The 27105-nt window shown below is 44.9% G+C and overlaps 1 protein-coding gene across 1 annotated transcript in view; it reads right to left on the reverse strand.

The window, feature by feature from the left end:
* The window catches only part of PRKCH (protein kinase C eta), a gene marked incomplete at both ends in the record, with an annotated part of 118390 nt that overhangs the window by 28785 nt on the left and 62500 nt on the right, over nt 1-27105 (reverse strand). Inside the window, one exon of the mRNA XM_080619506.1 lies at nt 16086-16240. Coding sequence (XP_080475632.1) covers nt 16086-16240 — 155 coding nt within the window. The remainder of the gene's footprint in view (nt 1-16085; nt 16241-27105) is intronic.

Consider the following 27105-nt stretch of genomic DNA (forward strand, 5'->3'; position numbering starts at 1 on the left):
GTGTTGCTGAAAAGGCTCCTCTTTCCACTCGCACAGAGTGACACAGGTTTCACTGCTGCCTGCCACTAAGCCTGTCCTGGGGGAATTAGCAGCTCACACGAACGCAACTCTTGTGTGCTGTCACTGCTAATCTCAGGGATGCTGTGAAATCCACCCTCCCCACACTCGGAGTCCTAGGAGGAATGTTTCACTCCAGGAAATATCAAAGAACAAAAATAAAAATAAGGATGGCCCTATCCATCATGATCATGTGTTCAGACTGCCTTTGGCAACGGCTTGGGCAGCAAACCAACCTGTGCTAGCACTGGTAATGCCAGTAGGTCTTTGTGGGGGAGACACTCCTGCATTGAACCTGTATGTCTAGTCAGACAGACTTCACCATCTTCATCTGATACGGATAAGACTCACTTTACTGAGCCTGATCCTGAAACCAGGGAAATCAGGGGAAAAAAAATCCTGTTGGTTCAGTCAATTTTGGATTAGGGCCTTAAAAAAAATAAATAACCTTATTAAGGCTCTGAATTACAGATCCAGACTTATAAAGCTAAGGCTGTAGGTGCTAATCTCCTTTCTACAATGGAAAGCACAAAGCTGAAGGCAGAAGTTCTGTATTTTTAGACAGGACTTTTAAAAGCATTCTGCTTTAGCCTGCATGGCTAGATTTACTACTGACTTTTGAAGGAGCAACACTGGGCCAGCATGGATGCCTCCATGGCATGTCTGCACTGAATTTTTGTCCACGTGGAGAAAGAGCAGTCTCTGTGTTAATGACACATGGTGAGCACAAAGCACACAGGCATCCCGGTACACCGCAGGAGGGGTACTGCTTAGTACCCCTTGGAACAAAGTTTAAATACATTTCCTAGGAGATGCAGTCTTGAGAGTTGTATCTTAAAAAAGACTGAGACCATCACTGATATCATTGATTCTCTTTTTTTCCTAAGACTCCAATAAACCCACAGGCAAATTAAGTGCTTTCTTCACTGCTCTGATCTCCCTGCTTTTTGCCACAAAAATAATTTAAATAGCAGTAGTGAAACCAGAGGGGTTTGTAGGTATTTGTAGGAGCATAGCAAAATGGGTCATTATCCTAAGGTTTGGTTTCCTATTTCATGTGGATTACTGTTGCTATTCACTCATTACAGCTGATTCATGCAGGGCTGTGTGAAGCTCAAGTATCCTGGATAAGCAGGATAGAGCCAGGTGACAGTCCTGGCTGGGCATGTTGAGCTCTCTGCAATCCCACTCCCACTTCTGGGGACTCCTCCCAACCTGCCTGAATGCAGGAACCAGCAACACTGAGTTTTGTGCCAGGCCAACAGGGACAGACTAGATCCCACGGGTCACCCCAAATTCCATACAGGCAGTAAACAGACCCCAACCAGTCCATGAACAACGCTGGTTGGTTTTGTCCCTGAGTTACATCAGGCACTTAACCCACAAGTCTCATTGGTCAGTGCTCCCACTTTCCACTAGCTTCCCACTCTCCACTAGCAAGGGAGACAGGACGCTTCCCAAGGCAGCTCAGCCCCTCTAAAATATCACTCACCAGCTGGCAAGGCTACCTAAGTTTCCAAATTGGTGCCTTAGCTGGTTGCCGGATTGCAAGCAAAACAGAAGTTAAGTGAGAGCAGGAGTCAATCAACGCTTAGCTGACATGGCTAACCAAGCACAAAAAGCTCCCTTGTTCCCGTAACATACGAAACAAATGAATCAGAAAATGAAAATAAGCACTGTCTCAACTGACCTCACCTAGAAAAGACAGAAAGAGAACCAGGAGGAAAGTCTGTCTTTACACTGCTCACCTCTTGAGTGTTTAGCACATAGATCTATCAAGTCCCTGCTTGAAAGTCACTGCAACCCAACTGTCATCTCCTCAGTGCAGCAGGGCACTCTGGCCTCTGCAACAAGCAATCAGGGAGGTACTATGCATTTGTGCCTCTGGAAATACGCTTCCTGGCATGTCTTGTCTTTCCAGATGAAATATTACAGTCCTTCCCCTGATAAACAAACCAGTCCTTCCATGGACATTTACAGTCACAGCTTGCAACATGAAGAATCAGCGGCCCTTTCCTTTCATCACCCAATACACAGAGTATCAACTCCAGAGCAGAAGTAGGAAGATTGTGTAGAGGAAGCACAAGTGGCATTTTCAGGACACGAATGGGTAACACTAGCAAGCTCCACTGAAAAAGAAACTTGGGCATGTTAGGCACAAGTAGCATGTGCCCTTCAGTTGACTGATTCAGAGTCAATTCATGATGTGACTGTGTTCATCCTTCTATCCAGGACCAGGATGCCTTGCTTACTGGAGGTACCTCTGACAACTGTTCTTACCTTGGGCTTTTTCAGGACACAGACTACAGGACTCTCAGATTTTACTATTTTAACTAGGGAAGATCTAAACCCGTCAGGTTCTCCTTGCTTACACAGGCCTGGATTATATGCTTCAGTGTCTCAACTGTAAGTCCCTTTCTGCATGAAGAAGACCCCACAGATCCTCAATAAAACTTACTTCTTAAGGAGACAAGAAACAACAGGCAAACCAGACAGGAATCTTTGCTGAGAGGCATGATGGCACTGCACCAGATCAGAATTCAGAATTAAAGATTTTGTATCTAAACCTGCCATGTTTACATTGGCCAGAATTGCACACCAATACACATTTTCTATCACAATATAAAAGTCAATGTGAAGGCAAGATGTTTTTCAAAGAAGTCCTTGTCTGTGCCTGCTAAAGGTACACCCAACTGACATCTAAAGTGCACTGTTTTTCAGCTCATGTCCTCATCAAAGTTTAGCACACTCCACCTACAAGGCTGTACTTTTATTTTGTGGCAGGAAAGCAGTTCTTAATGGTATTGACAATTCCAGTGGGTTCAGTCATCAAGTACTTCAAATTCATCTACGCAGTCTAGTGCTGCTACTCCCTATGGGACTGCTGTTTTAAGATACTCTCCCATGAATAAATAACTGAGGACTAATGGAAGACCATAGAGACTCAGATTGACTCTTTACTGCCCTGAGAAAAAGGAACAAAAGGTGAATTATACTAATTTTAACATGTTGAAATATATCAGCCACAAAAGATACATTAAAACTAACAAATTCTCAGAACTATTCCAGATAGTCTATGCGGATGAGGAGCAACAGATGTTCCCTCTGCACTTTGGGTACGCTATATACATGTGATTTACCAGTCTCCCGATTCTGTTCTCAAGCAGAATCCACAGTCCTTTACTTTACAAACGGTTTGCAAACATCTTCATGATTTTCCGTAAGAAATTATTTCACAGTGGGGTTGTGAGAGCAGAGAATGATGCGTGGGGGATTGGTGTGGGTGCTGCAGCATACTTCGTGCTAGACTGAAACAGGAACGCAACCACACCATGATACAGCAGCTACTTTCACATCAAGATTACATCCATGTGCATTGGGAATCAACTTTTAAACACAGGGTCACTTTCACTTCCCACCTCACATTGTCCCTGTGGTGACTTGGGAAGCACCAGTGATACAAACGTAAACCCAGCTTGCTTCCTGCTCTCCAGCCAATTCCTTAAGTTTGTGCTACTGGTTTTGAATCTCCACATTCCCAACGTGCATGCCTGTGTCTCCACAGCCACCTGCTACCTGGAACTCAACCCTTGGGCATTTGTTTCACTGTCCCCAGACCAAGCACTTGTCACTCCTGGCACTGCGAGCAACCCTCACCATGGCTGGAATGACTCAAACAGAAAATGCCCAACAAACCTTATCAACAGCCTTTCATTCACCCACAGCAGCTAAAGCATGCTCCCAGAGCAGCTCTGCCCAGACATGGAGCAGGTTCAGCTGACACCTGGTATGATGCTTGGATGTGGCAGGCTCTGCCCCACAGCTAATCCAGACTTCAGGGATCAGGCAGAATCACCTTCAACTGCGCATCCCCAGATGAGCCTGTATGGCAGATTTCTTCACAAGTGCTTCTCTACCCCAGCGTTGTATCTCAAGGCAAAGCCCTCCACAGCCTGGCGGCTCTGGTGCCCACACAGCACCTTCATACCACAGACGTCAGAGCTCTGGCACTAGTGACACATTACTCAAACACACGGCGACTTGATATTCAACCCAGCAGCCGAGCAAGCAGAGCTCCCCTTTGTCCTCAGTTGCCCTGGGCAGCTGGAGCTTTTTCTGGCACCTGACTAGCAACCCTGTGGCTTTTACCTCATGTACAGAAATGAGACAGAGCATGGATTCCGGCTTCGCTTCTTCCTGCATCTTCAAAGAAAAGTGTTCAGGTTTAGCACTGGCCAGCCACTAAGTTGCCATCAGGGCTGCTTTTTAGAAATAAAGACAGCAAAGTCCATCTTTATGGTGATTTAAGTCTTCTCCTCCAGCACCATGGCCACGTGGATTTCTTACCTGAACCTGCCCTTCCATGTCCTGTCCCATCTGTGCTTTTTGGGGCAGTAAAGGTGCTATGTGCTGGGCAGACATGGTGCCCTGCAGAGAGGTACAGCGATGGAGGGGGAACCCAGTGCTTCCCCATGTATTACAACCAACCTCAGCAGCAAGAGGAAGGCTCTGTGCATGGCACAGCTGCAGGCTTCGCCCTTGGCAGAGGACAACACTGCACATTACTCATGTCGTAAGCAGTTATTGGAACTGAGAGATTTCCTGGTTCACTCTGGCCAAGCTGTGTTGTGGCTCTCTGGTGCTATCATAGGCCTTCAGCTAGACCCTCTCCTCCCTGTTGCACCCCCGTTTTTTTTGCCAAGCTCCAATGCATCTGTTCACATCACACAGTCTCCTGCTCCGCAGCACTGTCCCCTTACACAGTCTGAGACATTCCTAGGACCAAGTACCACTCAGATGAGCAAGACTGGAAAAATCTCACCCACCCCCCCTGCGCACAAGTCCTATTTTGGCTTGCTGTTGGTATAAACTACAGACTACTTCATGACTTTCTGGCACCCACAATCTACATCATCAGCCAGCGAGTGGGATGGGTCATATACGCATGAGAGCGCCCAGGCGAAACCACAGAAGGGTTAACCCTGCAGTGGGCTGAGAGAAAATTCGACCTTACAGAAGGCTCTCAGAGGAGCCAGAGGCTGTGACTCACCGGGAGGGGCCGCACAAAAACAGAGCTTTCAGCAAGGCCCAAAGGAATTTCTTTAGGGAGATTCAGACACAGTTGAGGGAAGGCGCCTCACCTTTCCCACCATGGATGGGATCCGATGACTGCCCTGCCAGGAAGGGAATTTGCTATTGTCCAGCTGATTGCTTACAGTCTGGCTAAAATGGGATTGCAGAAGACTAATTGCTTCACTGGAGAGGAAAAAAATAACAGTCTGGAGTGATGGAATTATTTTGTGGACTGTTGTTGTTTGGGTTTGTTTCCATCCTGGCTTAACGAGCATTAATGACTTCAGTGGCAGGAGAAAGAGGGGAGGAAATCCATTAGTGTGAGAACATGATCCACACAGACATCTCTCACCCAGCACACACATTTCAGCCCCAGACAATCTCTACAGCCATGCTGGCAGCAGCACATCGCATCTATCTTCCACCCATCCCTTCCTCCTCCAGCCCTTCAGAATGACGAAGGCAGCTGAAAGGAAACGAAGAAGTTAAGTTTTCCTTTTTAATCTGTCTGACCATGAGTGCCAGCCTTCCTGCAGCTCAAAAGCTTTAGAATGTTAGCTATGCTCGGCAGCATCTCCAGAAAAACCACTGTCCCTTCTCAGTGGTAGGGAAACAAAAGCAAAATGTCCCAAAACAGAGGATGCTCCAGGAGAAAGCAACAGAGCGCAAAGCTTGTAAAATAAAGTTTGTTTGTTTTGTTTGCAGAAGCCACACTGAATCTTCCGATATTGCTGCTGTCCAGAGAGACAAAATGAAACCTAAAGCCAAGACACGTAATTAATGTCAAAATTCTTCCTTACGTAACAGTGCCTGGGATGCAGCCACTCACTTGGCCAATGCTCTGAATAGCCCTGCCAACACAGGCCTTGGAAAAGCCTGCAAGCGAGCGATGCCTCTGTTATACCCTGTGGCTACAGGCATCCTTACATACTCAGTGTGGGCTTCAGAGGATTAGGGATCAGGAGCCTAAGGAAATCATGTGCTCACATCTACAGGCCAACTCTATTGCGGGACAGCCATCTTCTAATTGGCCACTTAGCCCCAGGAACAGAACAGCTTCAATTACATCAACCCACAGCAAAGTCTCAAGAAAGATACAAGCAGAGCAAGGATCTGGAAATATTAGGAGCTTCCCTGGAGTATTTCAGAACAAGTCTGGTTGTAAGGAAGTGAAGAGAAAGTATGGAGGACTCTCAGTCAGTCAAACAGTGACTTCAATTAACCTTTCCTAGACATGACAGAACATGGAGATACCTGATACTCCATGACACATTTGACTCATGCAGAGGTAACAGCTAGGCCTCTAGAAACAATCATTTGACATCCCCTCCTTTTCACATATCCCCAGTCCAGTGCTGGCTTACTGGTTCACGGCAATAGTTGGAATTTGCTGTCTTGCTTCCTGGCCAGCAGGGATTCAGAGATGCCACAAGTTTGTGTTGGGAAGCAGCATCCAACAGCTCTGACAGGAGCTTCTCTTGACTACCCTGTGGCTTATGGAAAGTCCTCAATCCAGAAAGACCCAAAAGGCAGCTGCAACTTGAAATGATGAGGTGCAGGAAATAGGGCAGGCTGCAAGACAGTTTTCCATTAATTTTATCACACAACATACCTGATTTTCCCCCTGGGGCTACCCCTGTCAGGGTAGTCACCAATCTGAGTGAGCAGGGCAATTTTACTAGATAAAAAAAGTGTACGGGGATGTGCAACACAGACTTTTCACTCATGAATCACACTTTAGCCCACTTGAGGCACAGATGTCTTGTGGCTTTAGAGGTTCGAAAGCCAGTCTTGCTTTGCTCTGACTCCTTTCCAAACCAGCATGATTTCCAGGAAGCAGCACAGGTTACTACTGTCTTTCTTAAAGCAGACAGGAAAGTATGTTTCAAGTGGCTAAGTCACAGGTAAAAGCTATCTATTTAACAGATATGGTGCAATAAAGGCTTATTTGGGCATTTTCTCTTTGTGTAGGGATAGGTCAAAAATCATGATTCTGGGTATTACACTGGTTCCATCTCAAACCTACCACCAACAGAATTTTTGACATTGATGGGCCATCACATCTTTGAAATTAACTCTGCAGTTCAAGATATGAGTTGGACTGGCTAAATCATCATTGGCTTGCATGCTGAGAGCTGTAACCCTCCTGCGGGGGTTGGCTCTGGCCCCAAAGAGACCCCAGTGGGAGCAGGACTGGCAGGACCATGCTCTGTGCTTACACAAGGGAAGAGGGACCTGGCAGTCCTGCACTGTGACCTTCACAGTGGGTGGACTATCTCTTTGGGAGCTTGGCCAGCTATCAAGAGTCAGAACAGCTCCTTGGCTTTCTCATTTATCAAGGCTGGGCTGAGAAACAAGAAGCAGGCATCAGCTGCCAAGATTTTTGCTCCCTTCAGTGCTCAACAGTGGGTGAAGGCAAAAATTCTGGCTGTAAAGCTGTGCTTGGGCACCAAGTTTCAAACTAGTAATATGAGAAATACTGCAATGGGGAGCTCCAGCTAGGAATAACTGCAGGCAAAGGCAAAGGCTACACCGAGTTGATAAGATTGAGTCAAAATCCCCAAAACATAGAAAAGCATACGGTTCCTCAACTTATGGTCAAGAGATGCTGACAGAGAGAAATACAACGGACACAAATTCAGCTTTTAGGCACAAGTCACAGGGACACAGGACCTTGCTACATTTTCATATCAGGGAAATGTCAAAACTCCCACATCCAGAGGAGGGAGGAGAAAATCTGATGCCCACATGCTAAATGTCACACATGAGCATGGACTCTAACACGGGTGCCACATAACCTGCACGCTGAAATGTGCTGCAGCCTCACTACAACAGCACACACAGGCTTATTTGAAAGCCCACAAAGAGTTTGAAGGGATCGCTTCCCATCACTCCCCTTCTACCACACAGGCTTGCACATGAAATAAACTCTCCCTGCTACCTTGCACAGCTAATCCTGCTTTTCCCAATTCCCTGTCCCCATCATGTCCCTTCCTTTTCCAACACAATAAACAAAGGAACATGACCCTTTGCCAAGGCACCATAACACTTCTGCGCCCCCCAAAATGGCATAGATCAGAAATGGTTCAGATGTAAACATTCACATCCTTATTGGATGGACTTTGCTACAGCAGTACACCTGGATCAGGGATTTAGCTAGTAAATAACCTCTCCTACCTGGCAGTAATTTTCCTGATTCATAAGCACTTCTTTACTATGCTGCTGAGAGATTTGTGAAAGCAGCTCCTGATGGTAATAATAAATTGTGCTTGTGAAATTTTAATTGATCCAGAAGAAATCAGCTTAAAGAGTGGAGGATCCCTGTGGTTGTGAATATATCACACCTTGTACATGGTTGAGACTTGAAGGCTTGCTCCTGTTTCCATTGTTGTCAGCTGGAATACTGCCACCTGCTTTAGTGGAATAATAATCAGGTAATACAATTCTGAGACTAAATTGTGCCTTTAGGCACAGCCTCATAAAAGGGGAGGTTCTCCATTCTAGTAACAGCAAAGGTGTTATGACTCAGAGGCCAAATGATGAGTAATGCTTTCCCCTTGCTTCATGGGAATAGGCTTTGCAATCTGCACCCTGGCCTGCACCAACAGCTAACTACAAGCCTCAGCACCAGCTCAGGAAGATGATGGAATTTTCTCCCACATACACTTTGAGTCGTAAAGCAGGCAACCATTGCTGCAGTGCTGCCATGTAATAGTTGAAATTTTCAACTGTGTTATTATTTTTAGTTTATTTTTTTATTGTTACAGGCAGCTGGTGATTCTGAACTAGAATCTAAAGATAAGGTGTTACAATGGTCCACCACTGATATTAAAAGCTGCGGATGACTTTTCAAATTCCTGTTTGCATAAAACCAGAGTACCTAAATGCTCACCAGCATAAAGAGCAAAATCTAAACACTGGGATATTGACCAAGGAAGCATCAGGCACTGATCTTGCTACAGCTAAAAGAAAAAGTCAGATTCTCCCTGAATAGCTATGGCAGTTGCTGCAGGCCAAGTATGTTAACTATACTGATTTTCTCATTGTCTCCCTTACATAGTAGCTTCGCCCGCTGCAACACAGCACATAACAAGAAATTTTCCATTTCAGCAAGTCAGAGGGAGCGGATGCAACAGCATTTTGTTGCCATAATCTTTGTTTCCAAAAATTGTGCAAAACATTTATTAAGGTTGACAGAGACCTTTTCCTCAGCTATATATACCAGCCTCCCTAATGCTACCCCAGGGGTCATATTCTCTGACATTAATATTGAAAGCTTCCTCGATTCAAGGTGGGTACAAAGATCAGTAAAATGATAGGATTAATGCTGGGCAATTGTGGGATCTCAGAGCAAAAGTTTTCAAAATTGGGTCCTTAAAAATCACAGGCCTGAATGCTCTTGATGGCAGGAAACACATTAAAAATCAGATGAGCAGTTCTGGCTAAAAAGGGAGCAATAATGTTCACAGGTGGTTTTTCAAATAAATTTTACATAACATCTTCAAATTTATTTCTGTTTTTACTTTTCTCTCCTCATGACCTTCATACCTTTAAAAAGAAAGAAAAGGGCAGGAAAGGCAGAAAATCGGTCTTTTTGTAGAAAAATTTCTTAGTTTCAGAAGTTCTAACCTAAACACTCCCAGCTGCTCTGGGACTTAAAAACTGAGTCTAATTCTGGGCTCCTTTCTTTAAAAACTTGTCTGTAATCGTTACACCTAGCTATTTCTTAAATTGCATCTATATGCTTTTTAATTGTGAAATGCCTTCATAAGGACATATTAATCATGAAAAGAATGACGGAACAGAATTCACATCTAATCACTTATCCCCTCCACAGATGGGTAGCATTGCTCATTTTATTGCACCAATACCAGAATCTCAGCTGACGCTGAGCTCTCCTTTCAAACACCGCATAAATGAGAGTCCATGCCTGCGAGAGTGTAGGTCTAACAGCTACACCAAAAGAGAAGGAGAGTGAAAGTATGAGACATTTGTATTTAGGTAAAGGTTATCCAGCCTTGGGGCAGGTGGGGAAACTAGACAAACTCTTGAGGTCCCTCCGAGCTCTGTTTTTTTAATGGTTTATACAAACTCATTATGTGCAGGGTTTGCAGGTTTCAAATCAATCCCTTTAAAGAGCCATAAAGAAAAAAGTAGACACTAGCAGAGCCAATAACTTCTGTAGGCTATTCAGTAGTCCTTAGTCATGTGGAAAGTTGCATTAAAGTTCACAGACTATATACAGTGGAGTCAATGGGGCACAGAGATCTGATCTCAAAACAGGACTGCTCTACGTAAGCATAACTGTAAATCAGGACTCAACTGTCCTGCACAGTGACTGATTAAACATGACATGGAAACGTGAGAGGCTGGTTTTTTTTCTCTGCACTTTCCATTTGATCAAGTGCAGAGAAACAATACTTTAAACACTGCATGCCAGAGGCTGTAAAAGAGCCCCCCTTGCAAGCATGCAATAACCACATTTGAGAGGAAAACAATGTGGAAGACGCACTGTCTAGAAGTACAAATCAGGTCTACATGAGCTGTTGACTGCCAGATAAGATAGCCACAGACATTACTAGACTCCTGACCCTAAGAGACATTCTTTTGTATTTCCTAAGCTGAATGAAGCGCTTCCAGAGACTCGAGCATGAAAATTTCTCTTCTGCACTAAGCAGTTTTTGTAGGGACAGGGCTGTTGGTATGCTATTCTGTGCCAATTTGCAGCTTTGAGCTGATTTGCTTCACTCATTCACCGTAAAATCAGCTTATAGTTCATTCTTTCCACTATTCTCATAATATAGCACATCCTTCATTTTGTTCTGTTTACATTAATCTGCTGTCATCTTCAGGGCCCCAATCCAGAGAAGCACCAAGTCCAGGGCAGCGACAGGGACCAGATCCCACAGCTAAGGTTATGGTGCTCCACGGAGCAGGGACTCACACCTGTTTTGGCACTTGCTGAGCTGTTTCCCACCCTTTCCTCCTGGATGCAAACAACCTGCCTCTGCCCACATGTCAGAGAATCATGGTGGGGAAGACAGAGGCATCAAATAGAGCAAAGATGCCTCTACTGTAGCACATTCAAGCAAAAACTTTGAGAAAACTTTTAAAACACTTCATTAAATAAAAGATTTATCTTTATTTCCTAAGAAAACAAAGCTATGCATAGCACCAAAGCAAACCAATGTTAATACCTGGAGAGCCTCCCAGCTGGTTTGCTTTGCTGGGCACTGCAGCTGTCAGTCACAGACCCATTTCAACTGCTAATTTACCTCTTGACTTCAGGGGAAACAAGATCTGGCTCCAGATGTGAAAAAGGTCAGGGGATGAGAATAAACAAATTCACCAGTTGCCAAAAGAAAATAAACAAACCTACACACACACAAAGTAAGAGACGGAACATGAGGGTTTCCATGTCTACAATACCTTGACTCATTGGAAAAAGCAAACTGAACACTAATAAAATTGCTCTGCTAACAGTGGGTGTATGTAATTAGGAAAGGCATTCAGCTTCTGTTTTCAGCATGTAATTTCTAATTGATTTTGCTGAAAGAAACTTTGGTGTTGTTTCAGTTAATAGGGGACTTTCCAGCAAAAGTGGTCTCCGTAAAAGGCTTATGTAAACCTTACATCAAGTGTCACAGGCTCATTGTTTGAATTGGAAGAGAATTAACCTGTTGCAAAAAAACCCTTCACTATATAAACCAATAGTCATGAGACACATACCTGCAGATCTGGTGGGTCTCCTACCCTAGAGAAAGGTGATGGTTTCAGAGACCTGGCCAGTATCCAGCAATCTTTCCAGACCCCAGAGGATATGAAGCTATTCCTTGTCGTAAGTACCACACATGTGAAGGTGGTGCTTTCAGGTAACATACAAAAAAGTAAACATTTCCTATTAACAAACTTATCTTATTTTCCCCAAGAGCTGGTGTTTAGCCAGAGGGCAAGACCTGTTCTCATCTAGGTAATTGTATAATTATCTTTTGCCTCCCAAAGGGACCACACATCCTATTAAGCACAATCAATACACAAGACTTACTTAATGGTGGCTGGTGCCACATCAGAGCATGGGGACTCTGTGCAAACCACCCCACATTCAGAGGCATGATAGAGTACAATGAGACCCCAAGCATCTCCAGAAGGATAAGCTGCATTAGAAATATTGATATGGACACAAAGGCAGTGAAATAAGCTAACTAGCATGAGTCCTCAGGATAAAAATAAGGTTCTGCAGCCAGCCAACAACCAGTCCCTCTCCTAAGCTCTCTAATCCAGTCTTTTAGCTTCTCTGGCTCTTGGTCAGCTACATTACCTACATGCTACACTACCTATACCCCTAACGATGCACCTGCCAGTCTGCTATGCCAAGCAGTGAGCCTTGATTATCACCTAACCTTTTCCTGGAAACATGCAGCATGAGCTGATCCCAGATATGTCCTTGTCCTACTACTCTGTGGGTAGGAGTGCACAATATACTATAATGTGACAAGTAGAAAGCTTGTTTCCATGGCTGGATGCATTCCCCTGTATGATGGGATAAGGAACCACACTGTACTTGTCGACATTTTTTTCAGGAAGCGACTATAAATAGTTGCTGCTGAGTTGACAGCTAAACCTCAGCTTAGGGAAGACAGAGATGTTTCCTTGATAAGCCCAGAAAGCCACTTCTCCTTTGCAGTGTTGCAAATGAAAAAAAGAAACAATCACCATAATCTGTGAAAATGAAAGCTCCCTTCTGAAAACAAACAAACTCACACATGTACGTTTACGGGACTTCTATTCTGGCCACAGCTTAGTAGCAAAAAGCAGTTTCCTTGAAGTGAGAAGCAAACCTGCTGAAAATTTCAGCTGCATCATGAAAACCATCCTGTAAGAGCACCAATCCAGCAGCAGGCCTGGTTTTAATGTTAAAAAGTTGCATACAAGCAAAATACAGCATTTGCCTCAGGAACCCCAATTCAAAGACTCACAGCAGCAACTGCAGGAATACTGCACCACGGCTGTTTCAGACTGCATATGTGTGGCTAGAAAAGTAACCAACATACACCTGATTTTAGCTGTTATCAGCATTGTCACCCCAGGGCAAAGTGACACATTTCAGCTACTTTTTGATGAATTTTCAGTGCTGGCTCTCAAGCCTCTCCAGCATTTCAAAAGAGAGAAGACACAGCTTTTGGCAGTGCTTGCAGCAAAAGCAACTCAACCTCAACTTACCAGGAGAATGCTCATTGTGTTGGTAAATGCAGACTCTCTCCTGAACTGCTTAATCTTGAAGGGGGCAAGGAAAAATACAGTATTATTATGTTTAAGTTTAGTGCAGAAGAAAAACAAATGATCCAGGGTATTCTAGGCCAGCATCATTCTTACTTCATTGACCCTGGGAATCCAGAAAGAAGAGGCACAATGAATAGCTTGTGGCAAAACACTTTCTGATCAAGCTTTTCCTGGTGTCTCTTTCCCCTGCTCCCAGCTTCCTAAGCAAGCACTCACATTCTGATCACAAAATCTCCAAACTCTCTTACACAAGTGCAGTGACTCCCTTCTCGGCATCTCCTTCCATTCCGCAGACTCCGTTCTGGAGCCCGGTGGTCATGACCCGGCAGAAGCAACCTCAGTTCAGTACAACTGGAGCCCGCAGCTCTCTCCTCTTACATCTCCCAGAGCAGAGCCACCCTGACTAATTTTAAAACAAGTCATCCCCCTGCAAATCTGGCCCTTGCAGCTGAAGCTGCCTGACTCCAAAGCTCAACCAGGTTCTTAACAAGATCAAAGCCCGTGCAGTTGTTCAAGCAGCATTTCAATTACTCCTCCAGTTTCTACCGTGAATTACAGCAGCACTTGAAGAGTGCGAAAACCCAGAGGGATCGATTACTCCTGCCCTGTGACAGGCAGCAGGCTGGGGGGCACAGGACATGCTGTAAGCACAGTGGCATTACATTATGCACAGATGCAGTTTTGCTGCTGAATGATTGACAATAACTACTGGATGTCACTATTTTAAGGATAATGTCATTCACGTAATTATTTGGCATGGTTTCTCTTTGGCGGCTGGCATTATTCACAGGGGAGGAATTAGACCAAAATCCAGCTGTAGAGTAAGTAGATTTGCTATTCTATGCAGACAATCACTGTGCCTTACAAGCTCAATACATATGGTATATATCAGTAGTAATTTTCATACTCTCAAGACCCAGAGAACATTAAAATGACACTCCTCTATTTCACTGTGCTACATATATCGTATGATTTCATACCTGAAAATGATTTCATATTCTCTGTCCTCACCTGACCATCTGGTTCTCACTGGAACTCAAGCTAAGAAGAGAAAGTCAAGTTGCTTTTACTTGATTTAGCCTATCATCTCACCATCAGATAGGAAAGTGTCCCCTGCACAACCCCTGGCCCTTCAGCCCTCAGCTATTCTGGTTTTAGTGTGTTCAAACCTGGTTTTATCTGACACAGGAGGATGCATTACTAAACGCAGGACTGCATTGCCTAGGTTAAACTATGCAAAGCCCCAAACCAAACGGCATTTGGCTCAACCCACAGTATGAAATGGTACTAACAGAGCCTGGCTGGGATTGGAACCGGTCCCATCCTAGACTCAGTTGTGGGTCTCAGCTGTACAATTGTAACCAACCAGCAAAAATCGAGAGTTGGCATTATTCTTTGCAGTGCTGGCATGCCACAAGTGGGACAGAGCAGAGCTACAGCAGACCATACAAAAATACGCATGTTTTGCTGCTGGAACCCAGGTAACAGTAGTCCAAAGAAAACAACTGGCTGTTCCTCTTTCCAGTGGTCTGGGCAAGAGGATGCCAGAAATGTTCTGCAAAACATGTTATAAAGAAGCCTTTCTGTATAACCAGAATGCCTCATCACTGACATCTCCCAGCTCTAGCTGTCCTGCTTCAATCCAGAAGTCTTGCTCTGCCCCTGGCCTATATGGGAGGATGCTGCTTACATGGTCATCTTGGCCAGAGAGGCTTCCGCAAAGCAGACTGGCTGTCTGATCCATGCTGGCTGGTCTATGCCTTGATGCCTGAGCTGACAGGGGAGCATTTTGGCAGTACAGAAGGGAAAAAATATAACTGTCAACCTGAGTACAGAATAATGGCAAATAAAGAGCTGCGTATAGGAAGTAGCTTGCTGAGAAAAGCCTTGAGACCTGGAAATGGAGGCTGACATAGGGAGGCAATGATGCTTCGATCCAGTTGCAATAGAAGGATGCCAGACATGGACAGGAAGGAAAAACTCCTGCTATGGGATCATGGCAGGAATTAAAAGACTTTTAGTGGCTGAGCTGCATGGTACTGGATAGGTGTGTCAAATAGATAGGGTTTAAGCACAGGCCTATAGCTAATACAGGGAAATAAAAAGGCTTTGGTGTAACCAGCACATATTAGCCTTTAAATAACACAGTGGCAAAAGCAACAGCTCCTTGCATTTATCTCCAAGAAAATCTAGGAAGGTTTCACTTAAAGCCTGACCCTTTGTTATCAGTTTGACACATGCTCTATGGCAGCAGGACAGGCCCAGAGCAGCACAACAAAGGCTTTTGCTAGTCAGCAGCTAACACCCAGCAGCCACACAGTCACCTGAGGCGCAGACAAGTTGCAGTTCTGGGGCCAATATAAACCAGCTACGTGAATTGCCACCAATGCAAACCCTAGCCTCTGTGCCTCTCAAAAAACCTGTTTTCCTATGTGCTTGCACACACATCATAGGAAGACCTTTCCTGCAGCCAATACTGCAGCCAGAAATTTCACTCTTGCCTAAAAGCTGGTGCACCTTGGATAATGTGCAGGGGAAAGTAGAGGTACTGTTATCCCAGCTGACAACTTGTTCCTGGTGGGCAGCAAGTGAGAGTTATTTATTATGCAGAAAACTCAGGCTATCATCTCAGCCATGGTATTCAGACAAAGAGAATGAATGAATGCAGAGCTCACCGATAAATGATGCCTCTTTCATGGAGAAACATAAGGGCTGAAATAATTTCTGCAGCATAGAACCGGGCCCGATCTTCATCGAAGCGACGCGACTTCTGAATATGGAACATCAAGTCCCCGCCATTTACGAACTCCATCACAAAGAACAGGCGATCCTTCACACACGCAAACACAACAGATATGAACAGCATTAATCATACCTTCTGTCAGGCTTAGAAAGATCTAAGTAAAACTATTATCTTCCAAACAAAAACAGATTAAATACCCATGAAACACTGGGGAAAAAGAAAAAATGCCAACTTCTTCAGGAGAGATTAATTCAATACCAGGAAGAGCTGTTAGTGCCTCCTTGCCCTGCACTCCTCCCAGAAACATTGTCCCTGTCATGAAATGAATTTTTGTCCATATGGCATTAGGCATAACCATAGGTGTGTGCTCATCACTAACCAGCTCCCATTGGGTTTCCCAAACTGTCCTTAGCCTGAATCAGCAAAGAGCGACAACCTTTCAGCAGCACTCTCCGAGCCAAGCAGGCACAAGAGAAATCTGTAAAAGGTCACTTGCTCTGTAGTAAACACCTCAGATCTCTGCGGAAATACACTCCATAGTAAAACAGGTATAACCAGACTATACTCAGACGGCAGCTTTGCCACAACAGCACGACGACATTGTCTGGAGGGTATCCTAATGCCATTTCTGGGGAACACACATTGTTTTCCAGAATGGGATTCCCTGCCATACACTTGCAAAGCAGCTGCTTGACAGACCCTCCAATTTCAGCTTTCCTATGGTTAACCTGCAGAGACCTCTGGGTGTTGAAGGAACTGATAAGGACAAAGTATAAACTAATTTTTGAGCCGGACAGAAAAGCAACCTGTTTGATAAAGTTCAGCTCACTAACCACAGCTGCTGGTCTCTGAGGTTTCTTTTTTGGCATTGTTCAGGCTTTTGTAAAAGCCTACAGATAGCGAGGCACTAGCTTACACTGCATGCTCACCAGGCTGGGTACAGGTTTAGTGCACGCAAAAGGGGTGCTCACTTACTTGCAAGAGGAAGGACAAACAATGATTTGGCACAAAACTAAACCCTGGAATTGTTGCAGTCTGGCTCAAAAATTTCCCCTAGTAATTGTTTCTGGACATTTGGTATTGATTGTTTCAGTTTTACTCGGAGTATCAGGAACAAGCAGACTGGAAAACTGGCATACAATTCAGTTGAGACTAGTCAGCCTTTTAATGGTGCTATTTGGCCTTCTTTCCCCACAAGCCCCTTCCCAGATCTGATGTTAATCATCTACAAGCTACTTTTAAACCCTCTCTAAGTTTAAGAGGATAAGCATTGTTATGCTCCACTTTCTGGCAGCCAGCCAGCTTGAAATGACTACTGGTATTAACATCTTGAGATGCACACAGCAGAAGAAAAGCCACCAGGAATCCTTTCATTCCTCTCTGCATATGAGCAGGAAAGCAAAATGGCTCATGACAGACAAGAACAGCTTGCTTCTCGTCACCATCCTGGGCTCTGCTCAAAAGCTTCTGGGCTCCTTCCAGAAGCTAAGATAGATGTGTTCCTGGCAATCTCACAATACTATTGTGTGTAGCACCAAGGCCATGTGTTTAATGTTATCTCTGGTCCATATAAACAACAATACTTCATTGTTTCACCGTGCCTTTATTACAGGGCTGCTCAAAGACACCCGAGCTGGCTTGTCTATAGCACCAGTCTAAGACAGTAGCACAAACTTTGCAAACCAGCAAAACTTGGCTCTTCAGCCCACATCAGATCTCTAATGCTACATCTTTGATGCACTAGTTAAACTGAGCCCAGCTACGCCTCGCCTACCTGTTCAGCAACCCTGCCTCCAGCTGCAGTGCAGTTATCACCCCTGCCTTGCCAGTCAGGCCAGCTTTTACATCTCGTTATTCCTCCCGGCCTCCTTCCTTGCTGATCTCTCCACAGAGAGGTCTAGGTTTACCTAGACCAGCTTGTCCAGGCATCTCTTCAAGACCATACTTAAAAAAGAAATCCGTTTTGCCAGATCTCCAACAGGAAGGAATTCAGCAGCAACCCAATGAGGGGGGGTGTGTGTGTGTATTTATATAAGTAATATATATGCTTGTATAAACATGAATACAGTTAGGTGAACATGCATGCATTTTCTACTCTTTCCCTAAAGGTGAGCTTCAGGGAAACAAAGTCTTCTTAGCATAAAACTGCTTCTCCAATGCGGACAAACCCTCACAGCCCATCTCAATGTTTTGGGGGTTGGAACTAGATGATTTTAAGGTCCTTTCCAACCCTAACTATTCTATAATTCTATGTACTCACCTTTACTATGATGCTTAAAAGAGATACTACTTCTTTCTCAAATGTTCCAGTGAGCACTGAAACAGCCAGGCTTAACATTCACATCACTGCTGTCGTGGCATTAGCAGCTTTGTTTTAAAAACAGCTCTTGCTTCAGACTAACTATAAACCTGAGCTGGTATAGAATCACAGAATGGGTTGGGTTGGAACGAACCTTAAAGATCATAATGCCTCACTTCCACCCACGGTCTCACTTCAAAGGTCAAGTATAAATACAGTACTTTGAACTATATATATATATATATATATTTTTAAGAGGTCCAGCTAATTATCAGTCCAGTATTCTAACATTTAGAAATCCTGTGGGGCATCTGAAGAAAAAGGCAGAATGGGTATTATAACTTGTTTATGATACAGCATTTGTGCACTGGCCTGCTACATGCCTGGCAACAAGTATTAGCAAAATGAACACTAACAACCACCCTTCAGGGAACAGCATCTAAGAACCAGGCAGTCTTCCATTTTCACTCTTAAGCAAGACCATCGGCTTGACAAACTGCAAAGACCAAATGCTCCCCCAGGAATCACTGAGAAATAAAATAAACAGTGCTATTTCATGGGAGGAAGAGGTGTAGGGGAAGGAAGGCAATTCTGCAGCAGACAGATTAAGAGTAAATAAACAGATTAAAAAGGCACCAGGAAAAGAAATCTTATAATGACAGACAGTTCAGATACTTGAAAATTTGACCTGATTTAAAGTTATGTGCATCCTTTCTTGGGGATTAACAGTGAGAATCAGAAGAAGTTGAAAGCTGGAGTGTTTTTTGACAGGGCTTAATACTGAATTCCTCAGATTTCTACTCACAGAATCATAGAATCAACTAGGTTGGAAAAGAGCTTTAAGCTCATCAAGTCTGACCATTACCCCACGACTGCCAAGACCACCACTAAACCATGTCACTGAGGTCCTCTTTACACAGTTTTTGAACACTTCCAGGGACGGTGATTCCACCACCTCCCTGGGCAGCCTGTTCCAATGCCTGAGCACCTTCACTGTGAAGAAACTGTTCTAGTTTTCTATTTCGCATTGCTCAGAAGTCTCCCCTGATCTGCTATCTCTGTTTGACGTTGGCAAGAGTAAGAAAAGAGCATTTGAGTCAACAGGAAACAGTGACGTGAAAGCCTTTGCAGCGGTGGCAGCCACATGAGGAAATCACATTGCACCATTTCTGGGCTGGGATTGAGATAAATAAGTCACAGAGCAGTTGTTACTGTAAATTAAAGAAACATTCAGAGGAAATAAAGTCCATGAGATCAGGTGGGGTCATTTCAATGCTGGCCTCCATCTAGAGATTAGCCTTGCTAATTTCAGTGTGAGAGAACTGTTTGAGGTTTTTTTGGGGGGGTTGGGTTTGGGGTTTTTTTATTTATTTATTTGTTTAAATTTTAATTTGCTATTCCTATGCATTTGTCTATTAGCAGGACAGAGGCTGTTGGAATCACATACTATGTCTTAAGGACAGTGTTTGATAGCAATTACACTTAACTTCAAAGCTTCATTTGCTTGTTGTCTTAGTGGGGTTTTGGTGGTGCTTGAAGAGAGTCCTCTGAGTGCAAAAGCCACTGGGTGGGACAATCCACATACAAGTTACTGCCCCTTGCAAACACAAGCACTATGAAATCCAACCCAAACATTACTTCAGCCCTTTGCCCTCACCAGCTCTACAAGCAAGCTGTTTTGAACCCTCATAACTTTCCTCTTCATTATCACATGAGAAAAAAAAATAAATAAATACAGATTTTATTAAAAGAGCATCCTTTCCCTCTGCATGACCCAAAAAATTCAGTGTGATGGATAACTTACACCTCCTCCTAGTTAAAAGTCTAGCTGATGTCCATGTACAACCTACACAAGACCAAAGACCTCTGAAGAAAGGTAAGGTGAGAACCTTACCTTTGATCACAGGCTTTCATGCTAAGTAAATGGGATAGGGCAGCAGGATTGCCTCCTTCAGGAAACACGGAGGGAGGAGATGGAGAAAGAAATATTTCTTATATGCAGGCTGTAATAGCAAAGCTGCCTTCCCTATCTGCCCTACAACAGCTGTTGTGCCAAGGGCAGCATGGACCAGAGAGAACTTCTCTCCAGAAAGTCATCAGCAGAGCTTCAGGAAACCCACTGCAAAACACCAATGGGTGTCTGGTCTCCAGCCTCCACAGCCATCAGGAATAGGCCTGGACAAGCCCTGCACATCCCATTCACAGCAGAGCTCTCCCAGACACTGCTTCTGCACACACTGATTTCTCTGCAGGACAAGCGGCTGAGCTGACCCACCAAGGACACATCCCAGCAGTAATTCCACCCAAGCATCTTCTTTAGCTACCAGCTACCGTGTAAGGCAGCATTTGCAGGATACAGAGATCTGGTTAAATGTGGTTTAAAGCAATAGCTCAATTTCCCCCCCCCAAAAAAAAGAATGTATTAATCAGAATTCCTGGCTCAGGAATTCTGCTAGGTTTGCATTCATCTTTTTGGAAATAATTCACGCACACAGCTTCTCAGAAAATCAGCTTTAGGCTCAATCTGAGTTCCCTGAAGCCAAAGGATTTTCCCAAGAAAACAGTAGTTTTTCATTGTTTTGGCAGTTCATGCTTTGCAGAGCAGAAGGCAGGCTTTCAAAATTATCTCCATACAGAGACAGCTGAGTCACTGCTTCCCAGCAAAAGTTTACTGTTTCCAAAAAAAGGAGTAGCAGGGCTCAGGGAGCTTGCAAGCAAATTATTACAAGATAATTACAAGAGCTGGCAGGCTCCCTAGCACTCCCAATGTTCCTGTTCTCCCTTTGTGGTCCACAAACCCCACACAAAGCAATCTGCCTTAGGTCTTGCTGGGAGTGTGCAAATAAACCGTGCTGTCACTGTACCAGGCTTTGGAAAGCCACATGTCCAACTCCCCCAGCAGTGCAAGTAGCCATCCATATCTAGGTCAAGGCACTGCAAAGCACAATACCCAGAGAAAGAATAATAAACAGGTTTGTTTCTCAATGTTTATCTTCATAGGTGTAACAGAACCATGAACCACACTCAGGCACTGCTCTGCATTGAAATGCCTTCCCTCCATACCCAGCCCTCCGACCAAGGATGCACCGCATCCTTGTGAGCCGAGTACTGGTCCGGCTAGGAAGTTTACAGGAGAGCAGTCTGTTCAGGAGGGTTATATGTGGCAGTGTTTCAAATCCAGAGACGACTGCAGGTGTCATAAGAACAGGCTCACTAAAAGCAATGTGTGCGCACAACAGCTGAAGCAGATGGGATGAGCTCAGCCCAAATTTCCAGACAGTGTCAAAGCCACATTCACCTGACTGAGATGGGGCAAGACACTGACTTATGTTAGGTAAAGATTTGGTCCTTTGATTTCAAATCAGAATAACTACATCAAGCAGAGAAGAAGAAACACCTCCATGCCACGCTTGCTCAGCTGGAATTACATGCACGCGTTAGTTGCGCTTCCTAAACATGGCCACAGTGATGACTGCCATGGTACCTGCTGCTGCTCTGCTTGTGAGACTTCCCAGACGAACAAGGCGGCGGTAGAAAGGCAGCAGGTTTTACAGCCATCTGCCAGATGGCTTTTGGTGCTCTGGCAGACGTTTTACCTCCCTGCTTCAGTGGCTGCAGAAGTGCACACCAGCCTCAGGAATCTCTTCTGCCTAGGAAACATCAAGCCACGCAAGGGAGCATGCCACAGACGGCACATACAGCCCTGGGGCTATTGAGATGGAGGGATCACTGTGTGCCACATATTAAAGGCTGAGAAAGGGAAGGTTTCTTTCTTCTGATGGTTTTGGGGTGGTTTGGTTTGTTGGTTTGGGTTTTTTTTTTTAGCTAGAAAGGGGTGCAGTGAAATTAAGCACTCAATGGGGATAAGGTGCACGTGGCATCTACTCCAGGCTGGGCAGCTGGTAAACATGCTTCTGAGAAGCGCGGGTCACTTCCTCATACCAGGCTCAGTTTTAGTTCCTTTAACAAAGCCACTGGCGTCACTGTCGCAACTCCTTGAACAGGACAATTATCACCAGTTATCACTTAAAAACGCACTCTGCTATCTGACGCTGCTGGTAATGGGCCCAATGCAGGTTCTCCTGTGTGGCAGTCAGGTACATAAACATTGCCTAGAGAATAACAAATTGGCTCTTCCCATTTGCATAAATAAACTCTGTGGGGTCCCTCAGGGTAAAGGCTGCCTTCTGCACACGTGTGCATGGCACGACACAGCACGAAACCTGAGCTCATTCCAGAAGAGCTGAACAGTGACAACCACAATGCAGGGCAAGCTGATGGGAGTTAGCATTCCCACCTGCTCCAGGAAAAGTAAACAGATAAAAAAATCACAAATCTAACTACACCCTCCAAATTTCTGCCTCTGTTTTCTTAACCATGCGACTAAAATCTCAAGCTCATAGACCGGAGAGTTTTTGTAACACACAAATTCATTCAGCCATTTCTCTGGAACAATGCAGCCTTTGGGGTACACAAGTGAACCATATGTGCACCCTTCCTCTTCATACCCTCCCCTTAAGACGGTCTAATTCATACACCATTACACGATTAGCTCATCTTTTGAGTAGAAACTTTTACTCAGTACAAATGCAAAAGGATGCCTTTTATCACTCTTGTTCATCTGTAGTTTTTCTATTAGAAACAAACCAAAACTCACAACTAGAAAAAACCCTAAATTCACCCCAGACACTAAGTCAACCGATTAAATCCCGTACCAAAAAAAGCCTGTATAATCCCAACTAAAAAAGAAAAGCAAGCCAGTTTAGCTACCTTTAAAACAAAACATCAAAAAAAAAATTAAAACTAATTGAAAGAATAGACAAAATTAAATCTTCCCCTCCAGACCTTTTAAAATGGCATAGAAAACTACATAAACACTCCTTTCCACCTCAAAGATCAAAAACCAAAGGGTTGGCTGAATTTAGAGGGGAACAAATTGAAGAATAAGGAATTAGAATGCAGCAAGATATAGACATCACCTGTTAATCAAAGATTTATAGGACATCTGCACCCCTCAGGTGGCTGCTGGTATCACGGTGTCTCAGAAGAGACCTGTATGAGCTCTGTAAAGATCATGCTCATTTTACAGCCCCCGGTTCAGAAGAAAGCTATTGGAATGGGTGTTTCTGGTTTGGAGTGACCAACCTCAGACAGCTCTGAACTCTGCAATACTTGCTGGCCTCAAACTGTGCAAGGGAATCATGCAATAGTTAGGTTTGGAAAGGACCTTAAGATCATCTAGTTCCAACCCCCCTGCCATGGAGGCTAGAGAGCTTTACAAGCTCAGCCAAAGGTCTTCAGGAAAACTAAGGATGCCAAAACATTCAAAGGCCACTTGGAAACTGCTTAATTAGAAGGCTTTGTGGATCCATCCTCCCACCCTAAACATCACCTGGAAAGCAATATGTATTCAAAGAGACTGAAATCTACACAATTGCTGGGTTGCTCCTCATCTAGTTACCTCTTCTCTGAGCTTCAACTGCCCTTTCTTTTGGTTCTCTCCTCCTCCTCTATCCTTAGTGGCACCTGCTGGCTCAGGCTGCTTGTGAATTGCTTCCAATTTGATCTGTATTTATGCTGCAACTTCCTTGATTTTAAGGTCAAAGACATTAGTTTCACATGCTCTGGCTGACCATTGGCAACAGCATCTCCTCCAGCTGCCCTTGCAATAAACTTGGTAAGTCTAAGTTACAGTCTCTCCCATAAGCCACTGCAGATGGAGAAAGGCATTTTCTCAGTTTCATAAAGATGCAAGTATCCATGGTCCCTCAACAACTGGAGGTGGGAAAGTTACACTCAGGAGCTACAGCATGATGATGGCAGCTAACCCTTCAGCTCATCTCACCTTTTTGTGCAGCCTAAGTGTGGACACCCACCAAAGTTCACAGATCAAATCAGAAATGTCAGTCGGATCCTGTTTCATCTTCCACTATGCCCACAAAAAAAAAAAACCAACCAAAACTCTGACCGTGTTTGTTCCTGCAATGAAGAGACCATCACAAGGTGTTACTGTGCACAACAAAGAAAGCTGAGCCTTTCAGATCGGGCTTTGGAGGCTTCACACATCTGATTTACTGGCAACTTGAGCTGGCATACCAGCAAAGATGTCATGGGTTTTGGTGGATACGAACATTGTAAAACCACAGGAAGACACACTTTTTACCAAGCTGCCTTTATTTGGTGCTAGACAAAACAGGAGCCAGAGAAAGGCAGAAAGAAACTGCCTGTCCCATGGTCACAAAGCCAATGTGAGAGCACCATGATGCACATACCTGCAGAAGCCACACTGGACAGAAAGGTGGAGAGAGGGAATTCCCCTGTGCTTCCTGTCCAACAGCCCCCCCCCCCCCAACCCCTAACTCTCCCCTGCAGAGTCCCAGGTAAAACACAATTCACGCCTGACCTCAGAAAGACTCTGAAGCCAGCCTCCAGCAGCGTGCTTTGTGTTTATAGCCAGGAGGCATGCTAGACTGTACCAAGCTTTTTGGAAAATGCCTGGCCCAGAAACAGGATGTCCCCATCAACTTCTTCACTTGATTTTTGACTGACAGCAAGAAAACTGAAGTGTGCACTGGTCTTCCAACAGAGTGGCCTGGGGTGGTGGTCTCAGTGCCAAAGAACAGGGGAAAGGTCTCAATGCTTACAGAAAAGCATCCAAGGAGTGCACTTGGCTGTCAGGCGTATGCATGTATGGAGTCATGCCTCCCCAACATGTCAGAGAGGGAAGGTTGGGGTTTAGCACCTGGGAGATGATCAAAGCTGGCCTCTCTGCTTTTAAAGGGCTCCCTCTCCAGCACCTTTCAAAGAGACTATCAAAGAAGCCTCACCACTTCCTTACCACCCACCAGCACGCTCCTAGGCCTGTCTCAGGACACTTGTTTATCTAACCAAAGCCCTGGGAAGGCTGCCACTGCCTTTCCAGTCTTCCTTACCTCCACTATGCCATGCTCTGCCCGAGGGCTGCCCTGCACTGTGACCATTTGGTGACAGTGGAGTAGCTGGTGACAATCAGGGTGATACAGACAGCCACTGGAAGGACCATGACTGAGGGACTTCCCTGGACACATAAGGGCACCTAGACCTCTCTTGTGGCATCTGGGGACTAATGGGTGGGTGAGCAACCAGCCAGAAGCCACTGCTCAGTCCCACCACTTTGGCTGGTGGGCCCTCACTTGAAAATTATGCTCCTGTCAAAGGCTCCAGGTTATCTCCAACACTTCTAGGAAGTGAAATAAAGGCTAATCTCTCCAAACACCTGGGTAACCCATGACATGATGCCCATGCTGACCATGGGAGAACTGCTTGAGTGCCCCAAGAACCAGCAGAGACGTGCAAAAACCTTCCCCTTCCATGTCAAGAGCATGACATCAGCCCACAGCTTGTAAAGGGAGCACAAAGCTGCGTGCCGGACTTCAGGCTGCCCTCGTAAAATGGGACCAGTTCAATTATTATGCTGCCCTGGAGTCCCTGGGCCAGTCCCTATTGGCTTCAATAGCACTCCTGCTAGCTATTATCTCGGAAGGACGCTCGTTACAGAAAAATCACATCCCTCTGCCAAGTTCTCGTGTCTCACTATTTTTGGAACAGCATGGGCAGGCTCTGTGCCTCAGCAACTGTCAGCAGAGCCACCCAAAGCAAATCCATATAATGATCACGCTAGCAAGGACAGTGCTGGAAACAGCATTCCCTGGGGTCCCCTGAAAGCATGAGAAAAGGGATAAGGGCAATAAACATAAAACCCAGAAGCTATTTGACACTATTTGCATAGGAAGCTGATCTCCCCCAGCCCTCTTCATTCTCATGCATATGAGTGGAGGCAAAGGGATTTAAGAGCAAACCACCTGCACAGGAAGGATGGTTCCTAAAATCCAAAGAAGACAGGACCTTCCTACTGCAAACTCCTTTTAATTAAAACATTCCAGGATCCGCATTCCCCAGGATTAAATTACTGACTTAGCTATTTATACGTATAGTCTCTTTCACTCGTTCCAGGACAGTATGGTTGAGGTGTTGGATGACAGTGTCAGGTAAACAGAAACAAGCATTTTTTTGTGCTTGTGCTCCCTAATACAGGATCCATGATTATCCACAGGTCTCAGCACCTGTCAGCAACTCACAGATTACTGGAGAAGGAATATAATCCTCTGTGACACTAAAGGATGATTCTAAGGCCCTAGAAAAAGCAGAGGTAAATGGCTTGGGCAAGCTGCAAAGCTCCCATAGCAAGGCTTTCAATAAAAAAAAAAAAAATAAAAATTAAAACCCAGAGATATGAGGAGCAAGGAGAACCTCACTTGGATGCATACAAGCACAACTTAAGACTGCAAGGAAGCAGCAGGTCTCCTTCCTTGCCTTTCACAGGAAAGGAATCTGGAGGTGCAAGTCCAAAACTGCTCAGCCAAGCAGTAGGCACGCAGAGGGCCACATCCAGCCTCTGCCAGCCTGCTGTGCAGTTAATATGTCCTCTTTAGGCTCTGAAAACTGTGACCTACAGCAGGCAGAGGCAACACTGGCAGCTCCTACCACCTAGCGGCTGCAGTATTTCTCTGTGACACAGCAAGGAGGCTGTTTGGAGGGCAGGCAGCCTCAGCTCACCCTGGGCTTTATTTGCAGCCCTTGCAGGTACCACTTATGCCACAGCTGAGACAAAATT

Source organism: Psittacula echo (assembly GCF_963264785.1).
Source record: "Psittacula echo genome assembly, chromosome: 5".
NCBI lineage: Eukaryota > Metazoa > Chordata > Aves > Psittaciformes > Psittacidae > Psittacula > Psittacula echo.